We start from the raw sequence: 21,732 nt of genomic DNA, 5'->3' as shown, positions 1-21,732 counted from the left end.
TTACTATTCTATTTATTTTATTAACGATGTGTATATAGCTAGAATTCTATTTATTCTGATGGTATCGGCACCTGTCTACTTGTTTCGTTTTGTTGTTTGTCTCCCCCTTCTAGACTCCGAGCCCGTTGTTGGGTAGGGACCGTCTCTATACGTTGTCGACTTGTACTTCCCAAGCGCTTAGTACAGTGCTCCGCACGCAGTAAGCGCCCAATAAATACAATTGAATGAACGAATGAGTGAATAACATCTTAAAAGATGTTGATAGGAAAACAAGTTGGGGCATATTAGTTTTGGGTTTTCTTCTGGCAGAAAGAATTTAAGTACTGATTCTAGATAAAGCGAAGGGTTGAAGCTCTGACTGCATTAAAATAATCTAGCCCATCTCGTTCTTCTACATTCAGAGGAAAAAAAAGGAATCAGCCGGCATGAAATCGGCCCTCTAAAAAGCATTTTCTACGGAGATGATATTCTCTAGTAGCACAATAGCTTTGCCTCCAAAACAGAAATATTTTGTGTGTGGCACCAACATTCTTAGCTCATGTTAACCCTGGCTAAATAAGGTTTCCATTTCTAAAAAAGAAACCATGCAAAAAAATGTATAGGTTACGTATACTTTAAACATACCGATGCATAGGACGCTGCAGTAAAGCTAAAAATAAACCTGTGTCACATTTTTAGAGGAGAAATAATCTTCCAAAATGAAAATGATGATTCAAACAGATTTGAACGGTGGCCTACCAACTGCGGAGACACAGAGGCTTCAGGATGCTAAACTGCCTAATATACCAAATTCATTCATTCAATCGTATTTATTGAGCGCTTACTGTGCGCAGAGCACTGTACTAAGCGCTTGGGAAGTACAAGTCGGCAACATAGAGAGACGGTCCCTGCCCAACAACGGGCACACGGTCTAGGACTGTAACCGCTGCAACAACAGCAGAATCAGGTTTAATTTTCCGGTTCTCAGAATCAAAAGGGCAAAAGGGAGAAGCAGCGTGGCTCAGTGGAAAGAGCACGGGCTTCGGAGTCAGAGGTCGTGGGTTCGAATTCCGCTCCACCACTTATCAGCTGTGTGACTTTGGGCAAGTCACTTAACTGCTCTGTGCCTCAGTTACCTCCTCTGTAAAATGGGGATTAAGATTGTGAGCTCCCCGTGGGACAACCTGATCACCTTGTATCCCCCCAGCGCTTAGAACAGTGCTTTGCACATAGTAAGCGCTTAATAAATGCCATCATCATCATCATCAAAATCCTTTCCTGACATTTGGTAGTCCTGTAGTTTTTGAATACTCTGCACCCCAAATAAAAACAATAATAATTCTGGTATTTGTTCAGCACCCACTATGTGCCGAGCACAATACTAGGCACTGGGGTATTGATACGATATAATCAGATCTGACCCAGTCCATGCCATTCATTCATTCATTCATTCATTCATTCAATCGTATTAATCGAGCAATTACTGTGTGCAGAGCACACACTTATGGGACACAGTTTCAGAGGGAGAGAAAACAGGCATCAAATCCCCGTTTTAAAGATGAGGAAACTGAGAAACCGAGAAGTAAGAGAAAACAGGCATCAAATCCCCGTTTTAAAGATGAGGAAACTGAGAAACCGAGAAGCTAAGTGAGAGAAAACAGGCATCAAATCCCCATTTTAAAGACGAGGAAACTGAGAAACCGAGAAGTGAAGTGACTGGCCCAAGGTTACGCGGCAGGCAAGTGGTGGAGCGGGATTAAAACCCAGATCCCCAGGGTCCCAGACTTGAGCTCTTTCCAGTAGGTCATCACTGTTTCTCCACCCATTTTTTTATGTGCACGTGCTGCTCTTCAAAATATACTTCATAAGGAAAAAAATCTAAGATTGGGCCAACCACTAATTAACCAAAAGCAGTACAAACTCTACAACATTTCTTTCATGGTTTTTTATTTTTAAAAGTATAAATATATTTTGCAATGGCAGTAAAAATGTTTCAGTGAAGAAATGCTCGATGAAGGGTGAATCATTCAATTATTTGCATTCAAGTTATAGGCTTATAAGCTATATAATTTGGAAGGATACCGATAAGATCTGATATCTTGAAGCTGTTTATTTCAAAATAAATATTTCAGAGGCTTTTTTCTACGCTACAAACTACCAAAATCCTCACAACCCAAGAGTACCTCCAAAGCCTTTTACGTGTCCAAAATGCTAGAAAAAGTCTTTGTTTTTTGTTTTACAAAATACTCCTTTTCTGATTTACAGTCGTTGGAATCAGAAACGTTCAAAGATCCATTTGCCAACTTCACTTTTCATTCCGCCTCTAGCTTTTCCAAAGGCCGAGGTTTTTCAAAAATGCCAAGTTCCTAATTAACTCAACAGTCGGCACGATTGCACTGCCGTGGAATCAAGCCACAGGATCCAGAAGAGTCAAATAGGAAAACGGCCAGAAATGCTTCGTCTCACTGCCGAGACGCGTCGGCCTTGATTTTAATTATTTCTGATACTGATTTTTAACTCACTAGGACGAGAGTCCTAGAGAAACTTCCAGAGAATTGCGGTCCATCGTGAGTCTCCACAAAAGAAATGCTAACCGAAGGCTGACGGCTAGAGTTCGGATTCGGAAACGTCCTCATCGGGGCAACAATAATACTCCACGAAACAGATCTGCCCATCTTCATTGCGAATCATGTACTGTAAGGAAAGGAATCCCCGGTTATCCGTTCGGATCGACACCTTGCAAGATAAGGCTAACGCCTTTGTAGACGGTTTCAGCAAGGAGATCTTGTACCTGAAAAAAAATCACACAATATTTATCACCATCATCATCATCAATCGTATTTATTGAGCGCTTACTATGTGCAGAGCACGGTACTAAGTGCTTGGGAAGTACAAATTGGCAACATATAGAGACAGGCGCTAACCAACAGTGGGCTCACAGTCTAAAAGGGGGAGACAGAGAACAAAACCAAACATACTAACAAAATAAAATAAATAGAATAGATATGTACAAGTAAAATAAATAGAGTAATAAATATGTACAAACGTATATACAGGTGCTGTGGGGAAGGGAAGGAGGTAAGATGGGGGGGATGGAGAGGGGGACGAGGGGGAGAGGAAGGAAGGGGCTCAGCCTGGGAAGGCCTATTTATCGAGGGCTGAGAGCAGAGTGCTTGGGAAAGTACAATACAACAGAGTGGGCAGACCATACTCCCCGCCCACAGTGAGCTTATAGTTTAGAGGGAGTGACCGACATTAATATGCACGAATAATTTATAAAATGTATAGATATGTATACGAGTGCTGTGGGGCCAATATCAAATGCCCAGAGGGCACGGACCTAAGTGCACACGACGCAGAGGGGAAAGGGAGATGGGGAAAATAGGGCTTAATTGGGGAAATGTGACCTTAATAAGGGACTAGGGTGAGGCGTGAAGTGACCACACACGGCAACGGCAGGATCAGGAGTGTGTGCCCGACGGATTTTTGGATTTTTATGCACCTCAGGACTATCCCATTCCACCCATCCGGCCCATGGGGTCTTCGGAGCGATGCCGACATACGCAACGGGAAGGAGAGATCCCGGGCCCAAACCGCTAGAATCGTGGGTTCTAATCCCAGCTCCGCCGCTGTCTGCTGTGTGACCTTGGGTAAGTCACTTCATGGCTCTGGGCCTCAGTTAGCTCACCTGTAAAAGGGGGATCACGAGCTCGCTGTGGGCAGGGATTACCACTGTTGTTGTATTGTTCTTTCCCTAGTGCTTAGGAGAGGGCTCTGCATATAGTATGCATTCATTCATTCAATTGTATTTCATTCATTCAGTGGTATTTCATTCATTCAATGGTATTTATTGAGCGCTTACTGTGTGCAGAGCACTGTACTAAGCGCTTGGGAAGTACAAGGTGGCAACATATAGAGACGGGCCCTACCCAACAGCGGGCTCACGGTCTGGAAGACTGTATTTATTGAGAAGCAGCGTGGCTCAGTGGAAAGAGCCCGGGCTTGGGAGTCAGAGGTCGTGGGTTCAAATCCCGGCCCCGCCACTTGTCAGCTGTGTGACTTTGGGCAAGTCACTTCACTTCTCTGGGCCTCAGTGACCTCATCTGGAAAATGGGGGTTAAGACTGTGAGCCCCATGGGGGACAACCTGATTACCTTGGATCTACCCAGCGCTTAAAACAGCGCTTGGCACATAGTAAATGCTTAACAAATACCAAAATTATTATTATGGAGCGCTTACTGTGTGCAGAACACTGTACTAAGCACTTGGAAAGTACAATTCAGTTCGCACTTAATCAATAGGACTGACTGAATGAATAATAATAATATTATGAACACGGCCAGGGGAGCGTCTGACCTGTGTGTCTGGGATTGACTGCACTGGAACGTCTCCACCAAATCCGAATCTTTGGGGTAGTCCAGGTGTGAACTGCCTGCGTTTCCAAAGGTGGATAACCTGCAATACAAACATGCACGACAAAGCGCCAAATCTGAACAGGTCAGCAGAGAAATGTGGCCTTACTTCAGGGAAGAAAAGCAGGATAAGTAGCAAGAGCAAGCCCTGAGCCGTGTTATTAGAGTTCCCCTTGAAGTCTGTACTTGAGCCTCGGCCCGTCTGCGGTGGAGTCCGGTGTTAATTTTGGGAGGTGAAGAGTTGGGGCGGCTTGTGGAGGGTAGATTAAATCTTCTGGGCTTCAGAGGTGAAGGTGCATGGGAGTTGGAGAATGCCTCTGTCCACCCAGAACGAAACCGAGGATGATCAGTATATTTTAGTGGCCAGCCTCGACAACGTTCGAAATCTCTCAAATATCCTGAAAGCGATCCATTTCCGAGACCACGCAACCTGCTTCGCCACCGCCAATGGAATCAAGGTGACGGTCGAAAATGCAAAATGTTTGCAAGCAAATGCTTTTATTCAGGTGTGTGATTTCTCTTTCTCTACCCCTCTCTCCCCCTTCTAGACTGGGAGCCCGCTGTTGGGTAGGGACCGTCTCTAGATGTTGCCAACTTGTCCTTCCCAAGCGCTTAGTACAGTGCTCTGCACACAGTAAGCGCTCAATAAATACGATTGACGATGATGATGATAATCTTTTCTCTTTACGCCCTCCCTCCTCAAATCCGCCAATCACTCTTCCCCACTTCAAAGCCTTACTGAAGGTTCACCCCTTCCAAGAAGCCTTCCTTGACAAAGCCCCCTTTTCCTCAGCTCCCCATCCCTTCCGTGTCACTTCGACTCGCTCCCTTTGCTCCCCCCCCAACCCCGCCTATTCTATTTATTTTATTAAATAGTCTTTATTAAACAGTCTTTTAGACTGTGAGCCCACTGTTGGGTAGGGACTGTCTCTCTATGTTGCCAATTTGTACTTCCCAAGCGCTTAGTACAGTGCTCTGCACACAGTGAGCGCTCAATAAATACGATTGATGTTGATGACTGATGATGATTAATGATGTGTATATAGCTATAATTCTATTTATTCTGATGGTATTGACACCTGCCTACTTGTTTCATTTTGTTGTTTGTTGTTTCGCTCCCTTTGCTCCCCAACTCCCGCCTCAAAGCACTTATGTATATATCTATATTTCTATTTACTTACTTACATTGATGCCTATTTACTTGTTTTGATGTCTGACGTCCCCCTCCCCCCCGAGACTGTAAGCTCGGTGTGGGCAGGGATTGTCTCTATTCATTATTATTAATAATAATAATGATGGCATCTGTTAAGCGCTTACTATGTGCAAAGCACTGTTCTAAGCACTGGGGGGGTTACAAGGTGATCAGGCTGTCCCACGGGGGCTCACAGTCTTAATCCTCATTTCTACAGATGAGGTAACTGAGGCCCAGAGAAGGGAAGTGACTTGCCCAAAGTCACCCAGCTGACAAGTGGCGGAGCCTGGATTTGAACCCATGACCTCTGACTCCAAAGCCCGGGCTCTTTCCACTGAGCCACGCTGCTTCTCTAAGACCCTGCCTGATGATAACAACCCAAGTGGCAAGGCCTAATGGAAAGAGCCCAGGCTTGGGAGAGAGGACCTGGGTTCTAATCCCAGCTCTGCCACTTACCTGCTGTGCCCCCTCGGGCAAGTCACTTAACTTCTCTGTGCTTCAGTTCCTCATCTGCAAAACTCATTCATTCGATCGTACTTACTGAGCGCTCACTGTGCTGGGGATTAGATACCTGGTCTTCCTCCTACTTGGACGGTGAGCCCCAATGTGATACCTGGGCCGATTAGCCCGTATCAGTCCCAGTGCTTAGTACAGTGCTTGGCACATTGTAAGCGCTTAAAAGAATACTGTTAAAAGAAAAAAAAAAGTCGTTTTAAAACAGGCAAATTAACTAGGCTCCCAGAGGGGGCTGGAGTCCTTCCCAGTTAAGGAGGTGCCGAGCAGAGAGAAGCAGCATGGCACACGTCTGAGGGTCAGAAGGACTTGGGTTCTAATCCCGGCTCTGCCACCTGTCTGCTGTGTGACCTTGGACGACTCACTTAACTTCTCTGTGCCTCCGTTACCTCACCTGTAAACCGGGGATTGGGACTGTGAGCCCCACGTGGGACAGGGACTGCGACCAACTCGATTACTTTACAGCCGCTCCGGTGCTTAGTACAGTGCTTGGCACACAGGAGAAGCAGCGTGGCTCAGTGGGAAGAGCCCGGGCTTTGGAGTCGGAGGTCATGGGTTCAAATCCCGGCTCCGCCAACTGTCAGCTGTGTGACTTCGGGCAAGTCACTTCACTTCTCTGGGCCTCAGTTACCTCATCTGTCAAACGGGGATTAAAACGGTGAGCCCCGTGTGGGACAACTTGATCACCTTGTAACCTCCCCCAGCGCTTAGAACAGTGCTTGGCACATAGTAAGCGCTTAACAAATGCCATCATCATCATCATCACTTAACAAATACCAGGGTTATTATTAGTACTCTTACTACCATTCATTCAATCGTATTTATTGAGCAGTTACTGTGTGCAGAGCACTGTACTAAGCGCTTGGGAAGTACAAGTTGACAATATATAGAGACGGTCCCACTCCTCTAGCCAAAATTTTTAAGTCAGCCAAAGAACGCAATGATTTTGGAGATTATTTCCCCTTTTATTCCTGGGATTATTATAGCACGTACATCTTTTTACCTCTATAAAATGAATGTAACGAAAGAAAACCCAAGTATTAGGAAGCCAGTTGTTCTCCCTGCCCACCGAGGGACAAACGGGGAAAACGAGTTTACGTAGCGGCACCTTTTTTTCAGTTAGGCCTAATGAAGAGCTTTTTAATTCACAGGGTGACAGCCGATCGCTAGAAGCGACCCAGGGAGGTTTGCGAAATCTCCATCCTTGGAAATTTAAGAACAGACAATGCCCCCCCGCCAGATGTTTTAGTTATTCATCTCCTTGGGAGGATGGGGCTGGGCCAAACCACCTTTTTCGGCCCCTTAATCAATCAATCAATCATATTTATTGAGCGCTTACTATGTGCAGAGCACTGTACTAAGCGCTTGGGAAGTACAAATTGGCAACATATAGAGACAGTCCCTACCCAACAGTGGGCTCACAGTCTAAAAGGGGGAGACAGAGAAAAAAAAACAAAAAAACCAAACATACTAACAAAATAAAATAGAATAGATATCATCATCATCAATCGTATTTATTGAGTGCTTACTATGTGCAGAGCACTGTACTAAGCGCTTGGGAAGTACAAGTTTGCAACATATAGAGACAGTCCCTACCCAACAGTGGGCTCACAGTCTAAAAGGGGGAGACAGAGAACAAAACCAAACATACTAACAAAATAAAATAAATAGAATAGCTATGTACAAGTAAAATAAATAGAGTAATAAATATGTACAAACATATACATATATACAGGTGCTGTGGGGAAGGGAAGGAGGTACGATGGGGGGGATGGAGAGGGGGACGAGGGGGAGAGGAAGGAAGGGGCTCAGTCTGGGAAGGCCCTTAAGGCTTCCTAATTCTACGACGTGAAAGGATTTTGCTAGAATTTAATCAAAATTTCTTTGGTGGCCTAACTACAGTGCTTTGCACATAATAAGCGCTTAGGAAATGCCATCATCATTATCATTAAGAAGTCAAAATCCCAAGCAACAAAGTAAAATCCACATAAACTATTTATTTATTTATTTAATTTACTTGTACATATCTATTCTATTTTATTTTGTTAGTATGTTTGGTTTTGTTCTCTGTCTCCCCCTTGTAGACCGTGAGCCCGCTGTTGGGTAGGGACTGTCTCTATATCTTGCCAATTTGTACTTCCCAAGCGCTCAGTCCAGTGCTCTGCACGCAGTAAGCGCTCAATAAATACGATTGATGATGATGAGAACGCATACGAAGATCACAACGGACCCAGAAAGTGCAAGCCACGTACCTGAAATAGGGTTTGTCCGGGGACATGGTAATCTGCAGGACTTCACTTGTCATGTCTAATTCAGCAAACGCTTCCCCGAGCCCCTCTGAATGGAGGATGATCTTGTTAATGACGTTCGCGCTGCAGAAGTCAAAATCCAGCGTATCTTCCGGCTCCTGCGTGTTGATGCGGCACACCGTCACTACTCCTCCTTCTTCCAAAAACAGTGTCAAGGGGTAGCCGTAACCCCGGTAACACAGGCGAAGAGCGGTTGAGGTTCCTGGGGTGACAACGAACTAGAAGATCAGCGTGAGCCTGCCTGACATAGGAGTACAAATTCAACAAAGGTAGGGACATCACCCTATAGATGCTCGGGTGTCGTAGACGGAACCGAATCATCGATTCAAAACCGCCACATAACCATTGCTCCTTAAAGGTACCCAAAGTGTTGTCCAGTGGATGGAGCAAGGATCTGGGATCTAATCCCGGCTCTGCCACTCGTCCGCTGTGTGACCTTGGATAAGTCACTTCTTTTCTCCGGGCCCCGGTTGCTTCGTTAAGACCGTGAGCCCCACGTGGGACGGGGACTCTAGCGAAGCCGATTCAGCGCCCGGCACTTAGTGAATGCTAAACAGACACCGTGAAAAACAAAAGCAAACAAGAACTGGAATAGAAAGAATATCGTAAGGTCGTCCTCTAGACTCCAAATTCGTCGTGGGCAGGGAATGTGTCTGCTTATTATCGTGCACTCGCTCAAGCGCTTGGCACGGCGCTTTGCAGTCAATATTAATCAATCAATCATATTTATTGAGCGCTTACTGTGTGCAGAGCACTGTACTAAGCGCTTGGGAAGTACAAGTTGGCAACGTATAGAGGCGGTCCCTACCCAACAGTGGGCTCACGGTCTAGAAGGGGGAGACAGGGAACAAAACCACATGGTAAACACTCAATAAATACGACAATGAATCTTGAGATTTCAGGGTGAAGATGTCTTGAGCCCTCGGTTTCACCCCGTTGGACATCACAAAGGCGCTCCCGTGGGTTGCGTTGCGACACACATTTACAGAAGAGATCATCTTTGCACCCAATCTGCATGGAAGTCTAACGGTAAGTGCTTCCCTAATAGTGAATAATAATAATAATAATAATAATAATGTTGGCATTTAAGTGCTTACTCTGTGCAAAGCACTGTAATAATAATAATAATAATAATAATAATGTTGGCATTTGTTAAGCGCTTACCATGTGCAAAGCACTGTTCTAAGTGCGTGGGGAGATACAAAGTGATCAGGTTGTCCCCCGTGGGGCTCACAGTCTTAATCCCCATTTTACAGATGAGGTCACCGAGGCTCAGAGAAGTGAAGTGACTTGCCCAAGGTCACACAGCAGCCACGTGGCGGAGCCGGGATTCGAACCCATGACCTCTGACTCCAAAGCTCCGGGCTCTTTCCACTGAGCCACGCCGCTTCTCTGAATAAGCCAAGCAGAAGAGAGATTTAAAAAGCTCCTTCTGAGCCATCCCAGAAGCTCTGATATCACTACAAGCACCGGAAGGCCAGAATATTTCAGGTTTTTCCGCCCTCTCAGGCCTTTTAACTTCTCTTCAATCAATCAATCAATCAACCGTATTTATTGAGCGCTTACTGTGTGCAAAGCACTGTACTAAGCGCTTGGGAAGTCCAAGTCGGCAACATATAGAGACGGTCCCGACCCAACAGTGGGCTCACAGTCTAGAAATCAAAATCAAAATCTATCATTCCGGGAGATAAACTGATGAGGGCTTAATTTTTTGAAGAGCTATTTACATTTCAGCAAATCATTTCTATAGCTCTATGGCCGCAGGGGATGATGCGTCTACATTCTGTCGCATACTCATTCATTCATTCATTCATTCAATTGTCTATATTGAGCGCTTACTGGGTGCAGAGCACTGTACTAAGCGCTTGGGAAGTCCAAGTCGGCATCGTATAGAGTCGGTCCCTACCCAACAACGGGCTCCCAGTCTAGAAGGGGGAGCCGGACAATGAAACAAAACACGTGGACAGGTGTCAAGTCATCGGAATAAACAGAAATAAAGCAGATCGACGACGTGGCCTTCATATTTGATACGAAACGGCATACCTGGTAGAGGACTTGATCCGAAAATGGTCAGGCAGTCCAAAAGTACGGTCAGATGGATTCGGAATGTCACGGATTCTCCCTGAACGACAAATTCTTGAAATATCCCCGCCTGTTCAAAAGGAAGAGGTGAAAATTTGCCAGAAATACAAAACGCATCTTGGATGAAATGCTAAATTTATGACCGGGATGCTGGGATTTTCATTTTCGTCGCACCAGATGCAAACTTCAATTCAATTTACGGAGTAAATGCAGCTAGTCAACGAATGACTGGCCTGGGCAAATTTTGTAAATCTGTACAAGGACATTGCAAGCGATATGAGAAGGTTATACTCTCCAAGGAGGAAAAAAAACATATAACATGGAAAGGGAGGAAGAGGCAAATTAAGGGTGACTCGGTTGTACTGCGCGCTCCCTTGTGCTTTCCAAAGTGCTCTCTCTGTACACAATAAGTACTCAATAAATGCCACTGAGAATGATGACGATTACTCCTGAGATTGATTAATCAATCAATCGTATTTATTGAGCGCTTACTGTGTGCAGAGCACTGTACTAAGCGCTTGGGAAGTATAAATTGGCAACATATAGAGACAGTCCCTACCCAACTTTAGTAATATGCCATCGTATTTTAAGGAAAACAGTTCAGGCCTCCCACTGTTGGGTAGGGACTGTCTCTATGTGTTGCCAACTTGTCCTTCCCAAGCGCTTAGTACAGTGCTCTGCACACAGTAAGCGCTCAATAAATACGATTGATTGATTTCACCTGAAACCGAACTAAAGGGTTTTGCACTGGGTTTGGCTTTTCATAATCAGGAACGGTTTCAGTCGGGTTTATTTTTGACGGCACATTTTAGTTTAAATAGAAGAGCACGGTGTCATTGGATTTTGTCTTTTTTTCCCCCCCATTTTCCACAAGTTCTGGGTTGAAAACTAGAAGGAAATCCTAATTTCCAGGAATACAAAACCGACTTTTCCACCGCCCCCGAGGCACAACCTGTAACGCGGTGCTCTCTCTGACTCGAAAGCTGTATCGCTCCCAACGAGCGGCCGCGTTTTCCCAGACTGACACTGTTCAATTCACCTCTTAAAAATGATAAAAATGATTGGCTGAAATGTAAATGGCTTTTCAAAAATTGAAGCCCTCATCATCATCATCAATCGTATTTATTGAGCGCTTACTATGTGCAGAGCACTGTACTAAGCGCTTGGGAAGTACAAATTGGCAACATATAGAGACAGTCCCTACCCAACAGGGGGCTCATCATCATCATCATCATCATCATCATCAATTGTATTTATTGAGCGCTTACTGTGTGCAGAGCACTGTACTAAGCGCTTGGGAAGCACAAATTGGCAACATATAGAGACGGTCCCTACCCAACAGGGGGCTCATCATCATCATCATCATCATCAATCGTATTTATTGAGCGCTTACTATGTGCAGAGCACTGTACTAAGCGCTTGGGAAGTACAAACTGGCAACATATAGAGACGGTCCCTACCCAACAGTGGGCTCATCAATTTATCTACCAGGATGATAGATTTTGATTCGCTTGACGACGGTGGCAAAGAATTTAGCATTTATGTGGTGCTTTCCGCTTGATTTACATGGTGATCAAGTTGTCCCACGGGGGGCTCACGGACTTCATCCCCATTTTTAAGATGAGGAAACTGAGGCACAGAGAAGTGAAGCCAAGTTCACCTCTTAAACCCCCTTGGCCTTCCTAGTCTTGGGACCGGGAGCCTATTTTATTACCTCCAGCTGACAAAATCATCCCATTTCTCTGCATTTATCAGTTCGGTATTTATTTGTAACCGGAGAGATGGCACAGTACGAGAGGCACTGGTGCATGCTGAACCTATATAAAGCAGCGTGGCTTGGCGCTTAACAAATACTGTAATTATTATTATTATACAGAATCAGTTATTATTATTATTATTATTATATAGAATCAATAATTTTTATTATTATATAGAATCAATCGATCATATTTATTGAGCGCTCACCGTGTGCAGAGCACTGTCCTAGAAGAGCTTACAAGCTGGTTACAGCGCTCTGCGCACGGTAAGCGCTCAATAAATACGATCGATTGATTGATTGACTCTATTCAAGGCTGTCCATTAGACTGTAAGCTTCCTCGTGGGCAGGGATGGTGTCTATCAGCTCTACGACGCTTTCTTAAGTGCTTAGTATGGTGCTTTTACACACAGTAAGCGCCCAATAAGTACCAATGACTGATTGATTATGTTTTTATATAACGCCCCTCCACAGGCCACAGTGATAATAATAATAATAATAATAGTATTTGTTAAGTGCTCCCAAGCGCTTAGTACAGTGCTCTGCACATAGTAAGTGCTCATTAAGTACCAATAACTGATTATGTTTTTATATAACACCCCTCCACAGGCCACAGTGATGATAATAATAATAATAATAATAATAATAATAACAGTATTTGTTAAGTGCTCCCAAGCGCTTAGTACAGTGCTCTGCACACAGTAAGTGCTCATTAAGTACCAATAACTGATTATGTTTTTATATAACACCCCTCCACAGGCCACAGTGATGATGATAATAATAATAGTATTTGCTAAGTGCTCCCAAGTGCTTAGTACAGTGCTCTGCACACAGTAAGCGCTCAATAAGTAGCAATGACTGATTGATTATGTTTTTATATAACGCCCTTCCACAGGCCACAGTGATAATAATAATAATAATAGTATTTGCTAAGTGCTCCCACGTGCTTAATACAGTGCTCTGCACACAGTAAGCGCTCAATAAGTACCAATAACTGATTATGCTTTTATATAACACCCCTCCACAGGCCACAGTGATGATGATAATAATAATAGTATTTGCTAAGTGCTCCCAAGAGCTTAGTACAGTGCTCTGCACACAGTAAGCGCTCAATAAGTAGCAAGGACTGATTGATTATGTTTTTATAGAACACCCCTCCACAGGCCACAGTGATAATAATAATAATAGTATTTGCTAAGTGCTCCCAAGCGCTTAGTACAGTGCTCTGCACACAGCAAGCGCTCATTAAGTACCAATAACTGATTATGTTTTTATAACACACCCCTCCACAGGCCACAGTGATGATGATACTAATAATAGTATTTGCTAAGTGCTCCCAAGCGCTTAGTACAGTGCTCTGCACACAGTAAGCGCTCAATAAGTAGCAAGGACTGATTGATTATGTTTTTATAGAACACCCCTCCACAGGCCACAGTGATAATAATAATAATAGTATTTGCTAAGTGCTCCCAAGCGCTTAGTACAGTGCTCTGCACACAGCAAGCGCTCATTAAGTACCAATAACTGATTATGTTTTTATATAACGCCCCTCCACAGGCCACAGTGATAATAATAATAGTATTTGTTAAGTGCTCCCAAGTGCTTAGTACAGTGCTCTGCACACAGTAAGTGCTCAATAAGTAGCAATGACTGATTGATTGTTTTTATAACACACCCCTCCACAAGCCACAGTGATGATAATAATAAGTTTTTGCTAGCTCCCAAGTGCTTAGTACAGTGCTCTGAAACACAGTAAGCGCTCAGTAAGTAGCAATGACTGATTATGTTTTTATATAACACCCCTCCACAGGCCACGGTGATAATAATAATAATAGTATTTGCTAAGTGCTCCCAAGCGCTTAGTACAGTGCTCTGCACACAGTAAGCGCTCAATAAGTAGCAATGACTGATTGTTTATGTTTTTATAACACACCCCTCCACAGGCCACAGTGACGATAATAATAATAACAGTATTTGCTAAGTGCTCCCAAGCGCTTAGTACAGTGCTCTGCACACAGTGAGCGCTCAATAAGTAGCAATGACTGATTGATTATTTTTTATATAATGCCCCTCCACAGGCCACAGTGATAATAATAATAATAGTATTTGCTAAGTGCTCCCAAGTGCTTAGTACAGTGCTCTGCACACAGTAAGCGCTCAATAAGCACCAATAACTGATTATGTTTTTATATAACACCCCTCCATAGGCCACAGTGATAATAATAATAATAATAGTATTTGTTAAGTGCTCCCAAGCGCTTAGTACAGTGCTCTGCACACAGTAAGCGCTCAATAAATACGATCGAATGAATGAATGAATGCTGACTTTGTGCCAAGCACTGTTCTAAGCGCCGGGGCAGATACAAGGTAATGAGGTTGTCCCACGGGGGGCTCACAGTCTTCATCCCCATTTTCCAGATGAGGTGACTGACGCACAGAGCAAGCAATCAATCAATCAATCGTATTTATTGAGCGCTTACTGTGTGCAGAGCACTGTACTAAGCGCTTGGGAAGGACAAGTTGGCAACATCTAGAGACGGTCCCTACCCAACAGTGGGCTCACAGTCTAGAAGGGGGAGACAGACAACAAAACCAAACATACTAACAAAATAAAATAAATAGAATAGATATGTACAAGCAAAATAGATAAATAAATAGAGTAATAAATATGTACAAACATATATACAGGTGCTGTGGGGAAGGGAAGGAGACGGTCCCTAACCAACAGCGGGCTCACGGTCTAGAAGAGGGCTCTAGCCACTAGGCCATGATATTATACGACAGATCATCATCATCAATCGTATTTATTGAGCGCTTACTGTGTGCAGGGCACTGTACTAAGCGCTTGGGAAGTCCAAGTTGGCAACATCTAGAGACGGGCCCTACCCAACAGCGGGCTCACGGTCTAGAAGAGGGCTCTAGCCACTAGGCCATGATATTATACGACAGATCATCATCATCATCATCATCAATCGTATTTATTGAGTGCTTTCTGTGTGCAGAGCACTGTACTAAGCGCTTGGGAAGCCCAAGTCGGCAACATCTAGAGACGGTCCCTACCCGACAGCGGGGCTCCCGGTCGAGAAGGGGGAGAGAGGGGTAGATCAATCAATCAATCCTATTTATTGAGCGCTTACTATGTGCAGAGCACTGTACTAAGCGCTTGGGAAGGACAAATCGGCAACATATAGAGACGGTCCCTACCCAACATTGGGCTCACAGTCTAAAAGGGGGAGACAGAGGAAAAAAAACCAAAAAAACCCAACATACTAACAAAATAAAATAAATAGAATAGATATGTACAAGTAAAATAAATAGAGTAATAAATATGTACAAACATATATACATTTATAATAAATTTAATAATAAAATAAATAGAATAGATATGTACAAGTAAAATAAATAGAGTAATAAATATGTACAAACATATATACAGGTGCTAAATATGTACAAACATATATACATTTATATACATTTATAATAAATGCAATAATAAAATAAATAGAATAGATATGTACAAGTAAAATAAATAGAGCAATAAATATGTACAAACATCTATACAGGTGCTGTGGGGAAGGGAAGGAGGTAAGATGGGGGGGATGGAGAGGGGGAGAGGAAGGAAGGGGCTCAGTCTGGGAAGGCCCTTAAGGCTTCCGAATTCTATGACGTGAAAGGATTTTGCTAGAATTTAATCAAAATTTCTTTGGTGGCCTAACTACCGTGCTTTGCCCATAGTAAGCGCTTAAGAAATTATTATTATTATTATTATTAAGTCATCATTATTATTATTATTATTATTATCATCATCACTATTATTAAGTCAAAATCCCAAGCAACAAAGTAAAATCCACATACCGCGTACGACGAAAGGGAAAGCACGCACCTGAATGAAAGCATTCGCTTGCAGACATTTCGCATTTTCGACCGTCACCTTGATTCCGTTGGCGGTGGCGAAGCAGGTCGCGTGGTCTCGGAAATGGATCGCTTTCAGGATATTTGAGAGGTTTCGAACGTTGTCGAGGCCGGCCACTAAAACGTACTGGTCATCCTCGGTTTCCTTCTGGGCGGCCAGAGGCATTCTCCAACTCCCATGCGCCTTCACCTCTGCCAATATTTCTTTATATTTCTATTTGTTCCTCAAAGGCAACCTACGAAAAGGAAATCTCGCGTTACGCCAATTCGATTCCATGCAATAAAAATAACCAATTAGCGGAGTAGGGGTGAGCTTTAAAGAGTAAAGACTAATAATAATAATAATAATAATAATAATGGCATTTATTAAGCGCTTACTACGTGCAAAGCACTGTTCTAAGCGCTGGATGGCACAGTGGATTGAGGATAATCCTGGGACTCGGAAGGTCGTGGGTTCCAATCCCACTTCCACCACTTGTCTGCTGTGTGGCCTTGGGCAAGTCACTTGACTTCTCTGGGCCTCAGTTCCCTCATCTGTAAAATGGGGATGAAGAGTGTGAGCCCCACGCGGGGCAACCCGATCGCCTTGTATCTAACCCAGCGCTTAGAACAGTGCTTGGCACATAGTAAGCGCTTAACACGTACCATCGCTATTATTATTTCTCCCCTTCTAGACTGGGAGCCCGTTGATGGAAAGAGCATCAACTCTTGTCCTTCCCAAGCGCTTAGTACAGTGCTCTGCACATAGTAAGCGCTCAATAAATACGATTGATGATGATGATGGGTAGGGATTGTCTCTATCGCCGAATTGTCCCCTCCCAAGCGCTTAGTCCAGTGCTCTGCACACAGTAAGCGCTCAATACGACTGAATGAACGATGCGTGCCCTGCCCACAGTGAGTTTCCAGTCATAATAATGATGGCATTTGTTTTATTGTTATTTATTATTTTATTGTTATTTATTTTATTTTGTTAGTACGTTTGGTTTTGTTCTCTGTCTCCCCCTTTTAGGCTGTGAGCCCACTGTTGGGTAGGGACTGTCTCTGTATGTTGCCAATTTGTACTTCCCAAGCGCTTAGTACAGTGCTCTGCACACAGTAAGCGCTCAATAAATACGATTGATGATGATGATTTGTTAAGCGCTTACTATGTGCCAAGCACTGTTCTAAGCGCTGGGGGGATACAAAGTAATCTGTTGGGTAGGGACTGTCTCTATATGTTGCCAATTTGTACTTCCCAAGCGCTTAGTACGGTGCTCTGCACATAGTAAGCGCTCAATAAATATGATTGATTGATTGATTGTCCCACATGGGGCTCAGTCTTAATCCCCATTTTACGGATGAGGGAACTGAGGCCCAGAGAAGTTAAGTGACTTTTTTAAAATGGCATTTATTAAGCGCTTACTGTGTGCAAAGCACTGGGGTAGATACAAGGTGATCAGGTTGTCCCCCGTGGGGCTCACACTCTTCATCCCCATTTTACAGATGAGGTAGCTGAGGCCCAGAGAAGTCAAGTGACTTTTTTTAATGCCATTTATTAAGCGCTTACTATGTGCAAAGCACTGTTCTAATCACTGGGGTAGATACAAGGTGACCAGGTTGTCCCCCGTGGGGCTCACACTCTTCATCCCCATTTTACAGATGAGGTAACTGAGGCCCAAAGAAGTTAAGTAACTCCTTTTTAATGACATTTATTAAGCGCTTACTATGTGCAAAGCACTGTTCTAAGCGCTGGGGAGGTTACAAGGTGGTCAGGTTGTCCCACGTGGGGCTCACAGTCTTCATCCCCATTTTACAGATGAGGTAACTGAGGCCCAGGGAAGTTAAGTGACTTTTTTAAAAATGGCATTTATTAGGCGCTTACTTTGTGCAAAGCACTGCTCTAAGCGCTGGGGTAGATACAAGGTGATCAGGTTGTCCCCCGTGGGGCTCACACTCTTCATCCCCATTTTACAGATGAGGTAACTGAGGTCCAAAGAAGTTGTGACTCCTTTTTAATGACATTTATTAAGCACTTACTATGTGCAAAGCACTGTTCTAAGCGCTGGGGAGGTTACAAGGTGGTCAGGTTGTCCCACGTGGGGCTCAGTCTTCATCCCCATTTTACAGATGAGGTAACTGAGGCACAGAGAAGTTAAGTGACTTTTTTTAAAATGGCATTTATTAAGCGCTTACTGTGTGCAAAGCACTGTTCTAAGCACTGGGGTAGATACAAGGTGATCAGGTTGTCCCCCGTGGGGCTCACAGTCTTCATCCCCATTTTACAGATGAGGTAACTGAGGGCCAGAGAAGTTAAGTGACTTTTTTTAAATGGCATTTATTAAGCGCTTACTATGTGCAAAGCACTGTTCTAAGCGCTGGGGAGGTTACAAGGTGATCAGGTTGTCCCATGGGGGGCTCACACTCTTGATCCCCATTTTACAGATGAGGTAACTGAGGGCCAGAGAAGTTGTGACTTTTTTTTAATGGCAATTATTAAGCGCTTACTATGTGCAAAGCACTGTTCTAAGCGCTGGGGATGTTACAAGGTGGTCAGGTTGTCCCACTTGGGGCTCACAGTCTTCATCCCCATTTTACAGATGAGGTAGCTGAGGCCCAAAGAAGTTAAGTGACTTTTTTAAAATGGCATTTATTAAGCGCTTACTGTGTGCCAAGCACTGTTCTAAGCGCTGGGGTAGATACAAGGTGATCAGGTTGTCCCCCGTGGGGCTCACACTCTTCATCCCCATTTTACAGATGAGGGAACTGAGGCCCAGAGGAGTGAATGAGCCCACTGCTGGGTGGGGACCATCTCTCTATGTTGCCAACTTGTCCTTCCCAAGCGCTTAGCACAGTGCTCTGCACCCAGTAAGTGCTCAATAAATACGACTGAATGAATGAAGTGACTGGCCCAAAATCACACAGGTGAGAAGTGGAGGAGTGGGATTAGAACCCACGACCCCTGATGCCTGGGTGCTTTCATTCATTCATTCAGTCGTCTTTATTGAGCGCTTACTGTGTGCAGAGCACTGTACTAAGCGCTTGGGAAGGACAAGTTGGCAACATAGAGAGACGGTCCCTACCCAACAATGGGCTCAAAGTCTTGAGCCACAGTTATTACAGGGCAAGGGCTGAACAAAGACCATCAGTGTTATAATAATAATAATAATGGTATGTGTTAAGCGCTTGAGAAGCAGCGTGGCTCAGTGGAAAGAGCCCAGGCTTTGGAGTCAGAGGTCATGGGTTCAAATCCCGACTCCGCCAGTTGTCAGCTGGGTGACTTTGGGCAAGTCACTTCACTTCTCTGGGCCTCAGTTACCTCATCTGTAAAATGGGGATGAAAACTGTGAGCCCCAAGTGGGACAACCTGATCACCTTGTAACCTCCCCAGCGCTTAGAACAGTGCTTTGCACATAGTAAGCGCTTAACAAATACCATCATCATTATAATTATTATTACTCAAAGCACTGGGGTGGATACAAGCAAATCGGGTTGGGCACAGCTCCTGTCACACTGTACTAGGTGTTTAAAAATACAAAATAATAGAGAAGCAGCGTGGCTCAGTGGAAAGAGCCCGGGCTTTGGAGTCAGAGGTCAGGGGTTCAAATCCCGACTCCGCCAGCTGTCAGCTGGGTGACTTTGGGCAAGTCACTTCACTTCTCTGGGCCTCAGTTACCTCATCTGTAAAATGGGGATGAAGAGTGTGAGCCCCCAGTGGGACAACCTGATCACCTTGTAACCTCCCCAGCGCTTAGAACAGTGCTTGGCACACAGTAAGCGCTTACTAAATGCCATTATTGTTATTGTTGTTGTTACTATGTGCCGGGTACTGTACTGAGCAGTGAGGGGGATACAAGCAAATGGGGTTGGACACAATCTTCAGCCCCATTTTACAGATGAGGGAACTGAGGCCCAGGGAAGTGAAGGGAGCCTACTGTTGGGTAGGGACCGTCTCTATATGTTGCCACCTTGTCCTTCCCAAGCGCTTAGTACAGTGTTCTGCACGCAGGAAGCGCTCAATAAATAGGATTGATTGAATGAATGAATGAAGTGACTTACCCAAGGTCACCCAGCTGACAAAAACGGATCCCGCCAAAACCAGAGCGAGCAGCAGGGGAGAGGGCGCAAAGCTCTTTACGGCCGCGCGTTGCCATAGAGACGGCCAGGCGGGTGAGGCCCCACGTCCTTTACGGCCGCGCGTTACCATAGAGACGGCCAGGCGGGTGAGCCCCCGCGTCCTTTACGGCCGGGCGTTACCATAGAGACGGCCAGGCGGGTGAGGCCCCACGTCCGTTACGGCCGCGCGTTACCATAGAGACGGCCAGGCGGGTGAGGCCCCAACGTCCTTTACGGCTGCGCGTGACCATGGAGACGGGCGGCCCTCTCCCTTCAAAGCCCGACTGAGAGCTCACCTCCTTTCATTCAATCAATCAATCAATCAATCAATCGTATTTATTGAGCGCTCACTGTGCGCAGAGCACTGTACTAAGCGCTTGCGAAGTACAAGATGGCAACATATAGAGACAGTCCCTACCCAACAGTGGGCTCACAGTCTAAAAGGGGGAGACAGACAACAAAACCAAACATACTAACAAAATAAAATAAATAGAATAGATATGTACAAGTAAATAATTAAATAGGGTAATAAGTATGTACAGGCATATATACATACATTCAATCGTATTTATGGAGCACTTCCTGTGTGCAGAGCACTGTACTAAGCGCTTGGGAAGTACAAGATGGCAACATATAGAGACAGTCCCTACCCAACAGTGGGCTCACAGTCTAGAAGGGGGAGACGGAACAAAACCAAACATACTAACAAAATAAAATAGAATAGATATGTACAAGTAAATAAATAAATAGGGTAATAAATATGTACAGGCATATATACATACATTCAATCGTATTTATGGAGCACTTCCTGTGTGCAGAGCACTGTACTAAGCGCTTGGGAAGTACAAGATGGCAACATCTAGAGACGGTCCTTACCCAACAGTGGGCTCACAGTCTAGAAGGGGGAGACAGAGAACAAAACCAAACATACCAACAAAATAAAATAAATAGGATAGGTATGTACAAGTAAAATAAATAGAGTAATAAATATGTACAGGCATATATACACACATTCATTCAATCGTATTTATGGAGCACTTCCTGTGTGTAGAGCACTGCACTAAGCGCTTGGGAAGTACAAGATGGCAACATATAGAGACGGTCCCTACCCAACAGTGGGCTCACAGGCTAAAAGGGGGAGACAGGGAACAAAACCAAGCATACTAACAAAATAAAATAAATAGAAAAGATATGTACAAGTAAAATAAATAAATAGAGTAATAAATATGTACAGGCATATATACATACGTTCAATCGTATTTATGGAGCGCTTCCTGTGTGCAGAGCACTGTATTAAGCGCTTGGGAAGTCCAAGTTGGCAACATATAGAGACAGTCCCTACCCAACAGCGGGCTCACAGGCTAGAAGGGGGAGACAGACGACAAAACAAAACATATTCATTCATTCATTCATTCGATTATTGAGCGCTTACTGTGTGCAGAGCACTGTACTAAGCGCTTGGGAAGTACAAATTGGCAACATCTA

The 21,732-nt window shown here is 44.3% G+C and overlaps 1 protein-coding gene across 1 annotated transcript; it reads right to left on the bottom strand.

Annotated features, from left to right (window-relative positions):
* Window positions 1-2,076: 2,076 nt before the first annotated feature.
* On the bottom strand, window positions 2,077-20,267 carry RAD1 (RAD1 checkpoint DNA exonuclease). Its single transcript, XM_038744420.1, has 6 exons — window positions 20,191-20,267; window positions 16,127-16,391; window positions 10,449-10,557; window positions 8,349-8,607; window positions 4,336-4,434; window positions 2,077-2,770 (listed from the first exon to the last, which is right to left on the bottom strand). Exons 2-6 carry the CDS (start codon window positions 16,319-16,321, stop codon window positions 2,587-2,589), a joined length of 846 nt encoding a protein of 281 aa, XP_038600348.1. The 5' UTR covers window positions 16,322-16,391; window positions 20,191-20,267; the 3' UTR covers window positions 2,077-2,586.
* Between the last annotated feature and the right edge of the window lie 1,465 nt (window positions 20,268-21,732).

The sequence above is a fragment of the Tachyglossus aculeatus genome, chromosome 3 (genome assembly GCF_015852505.1).
Source record: "Tachyglossus aculeatus isolate mTacAcu1 chromosome 3, mTacAcu1.pri, whole genome shotgun sequence".
Lineage (NCBI taxonomy): Eukaryota > Metazoa > Chordata > Mammalia > Monotremata > Tachyglossidae > Tachyglossus > Tachyglossus aculeatus.
Note: the sequence above shows the minus strand (reverse complement) of the source record. Positions and strands in the feature narration are given on the sequence as shown.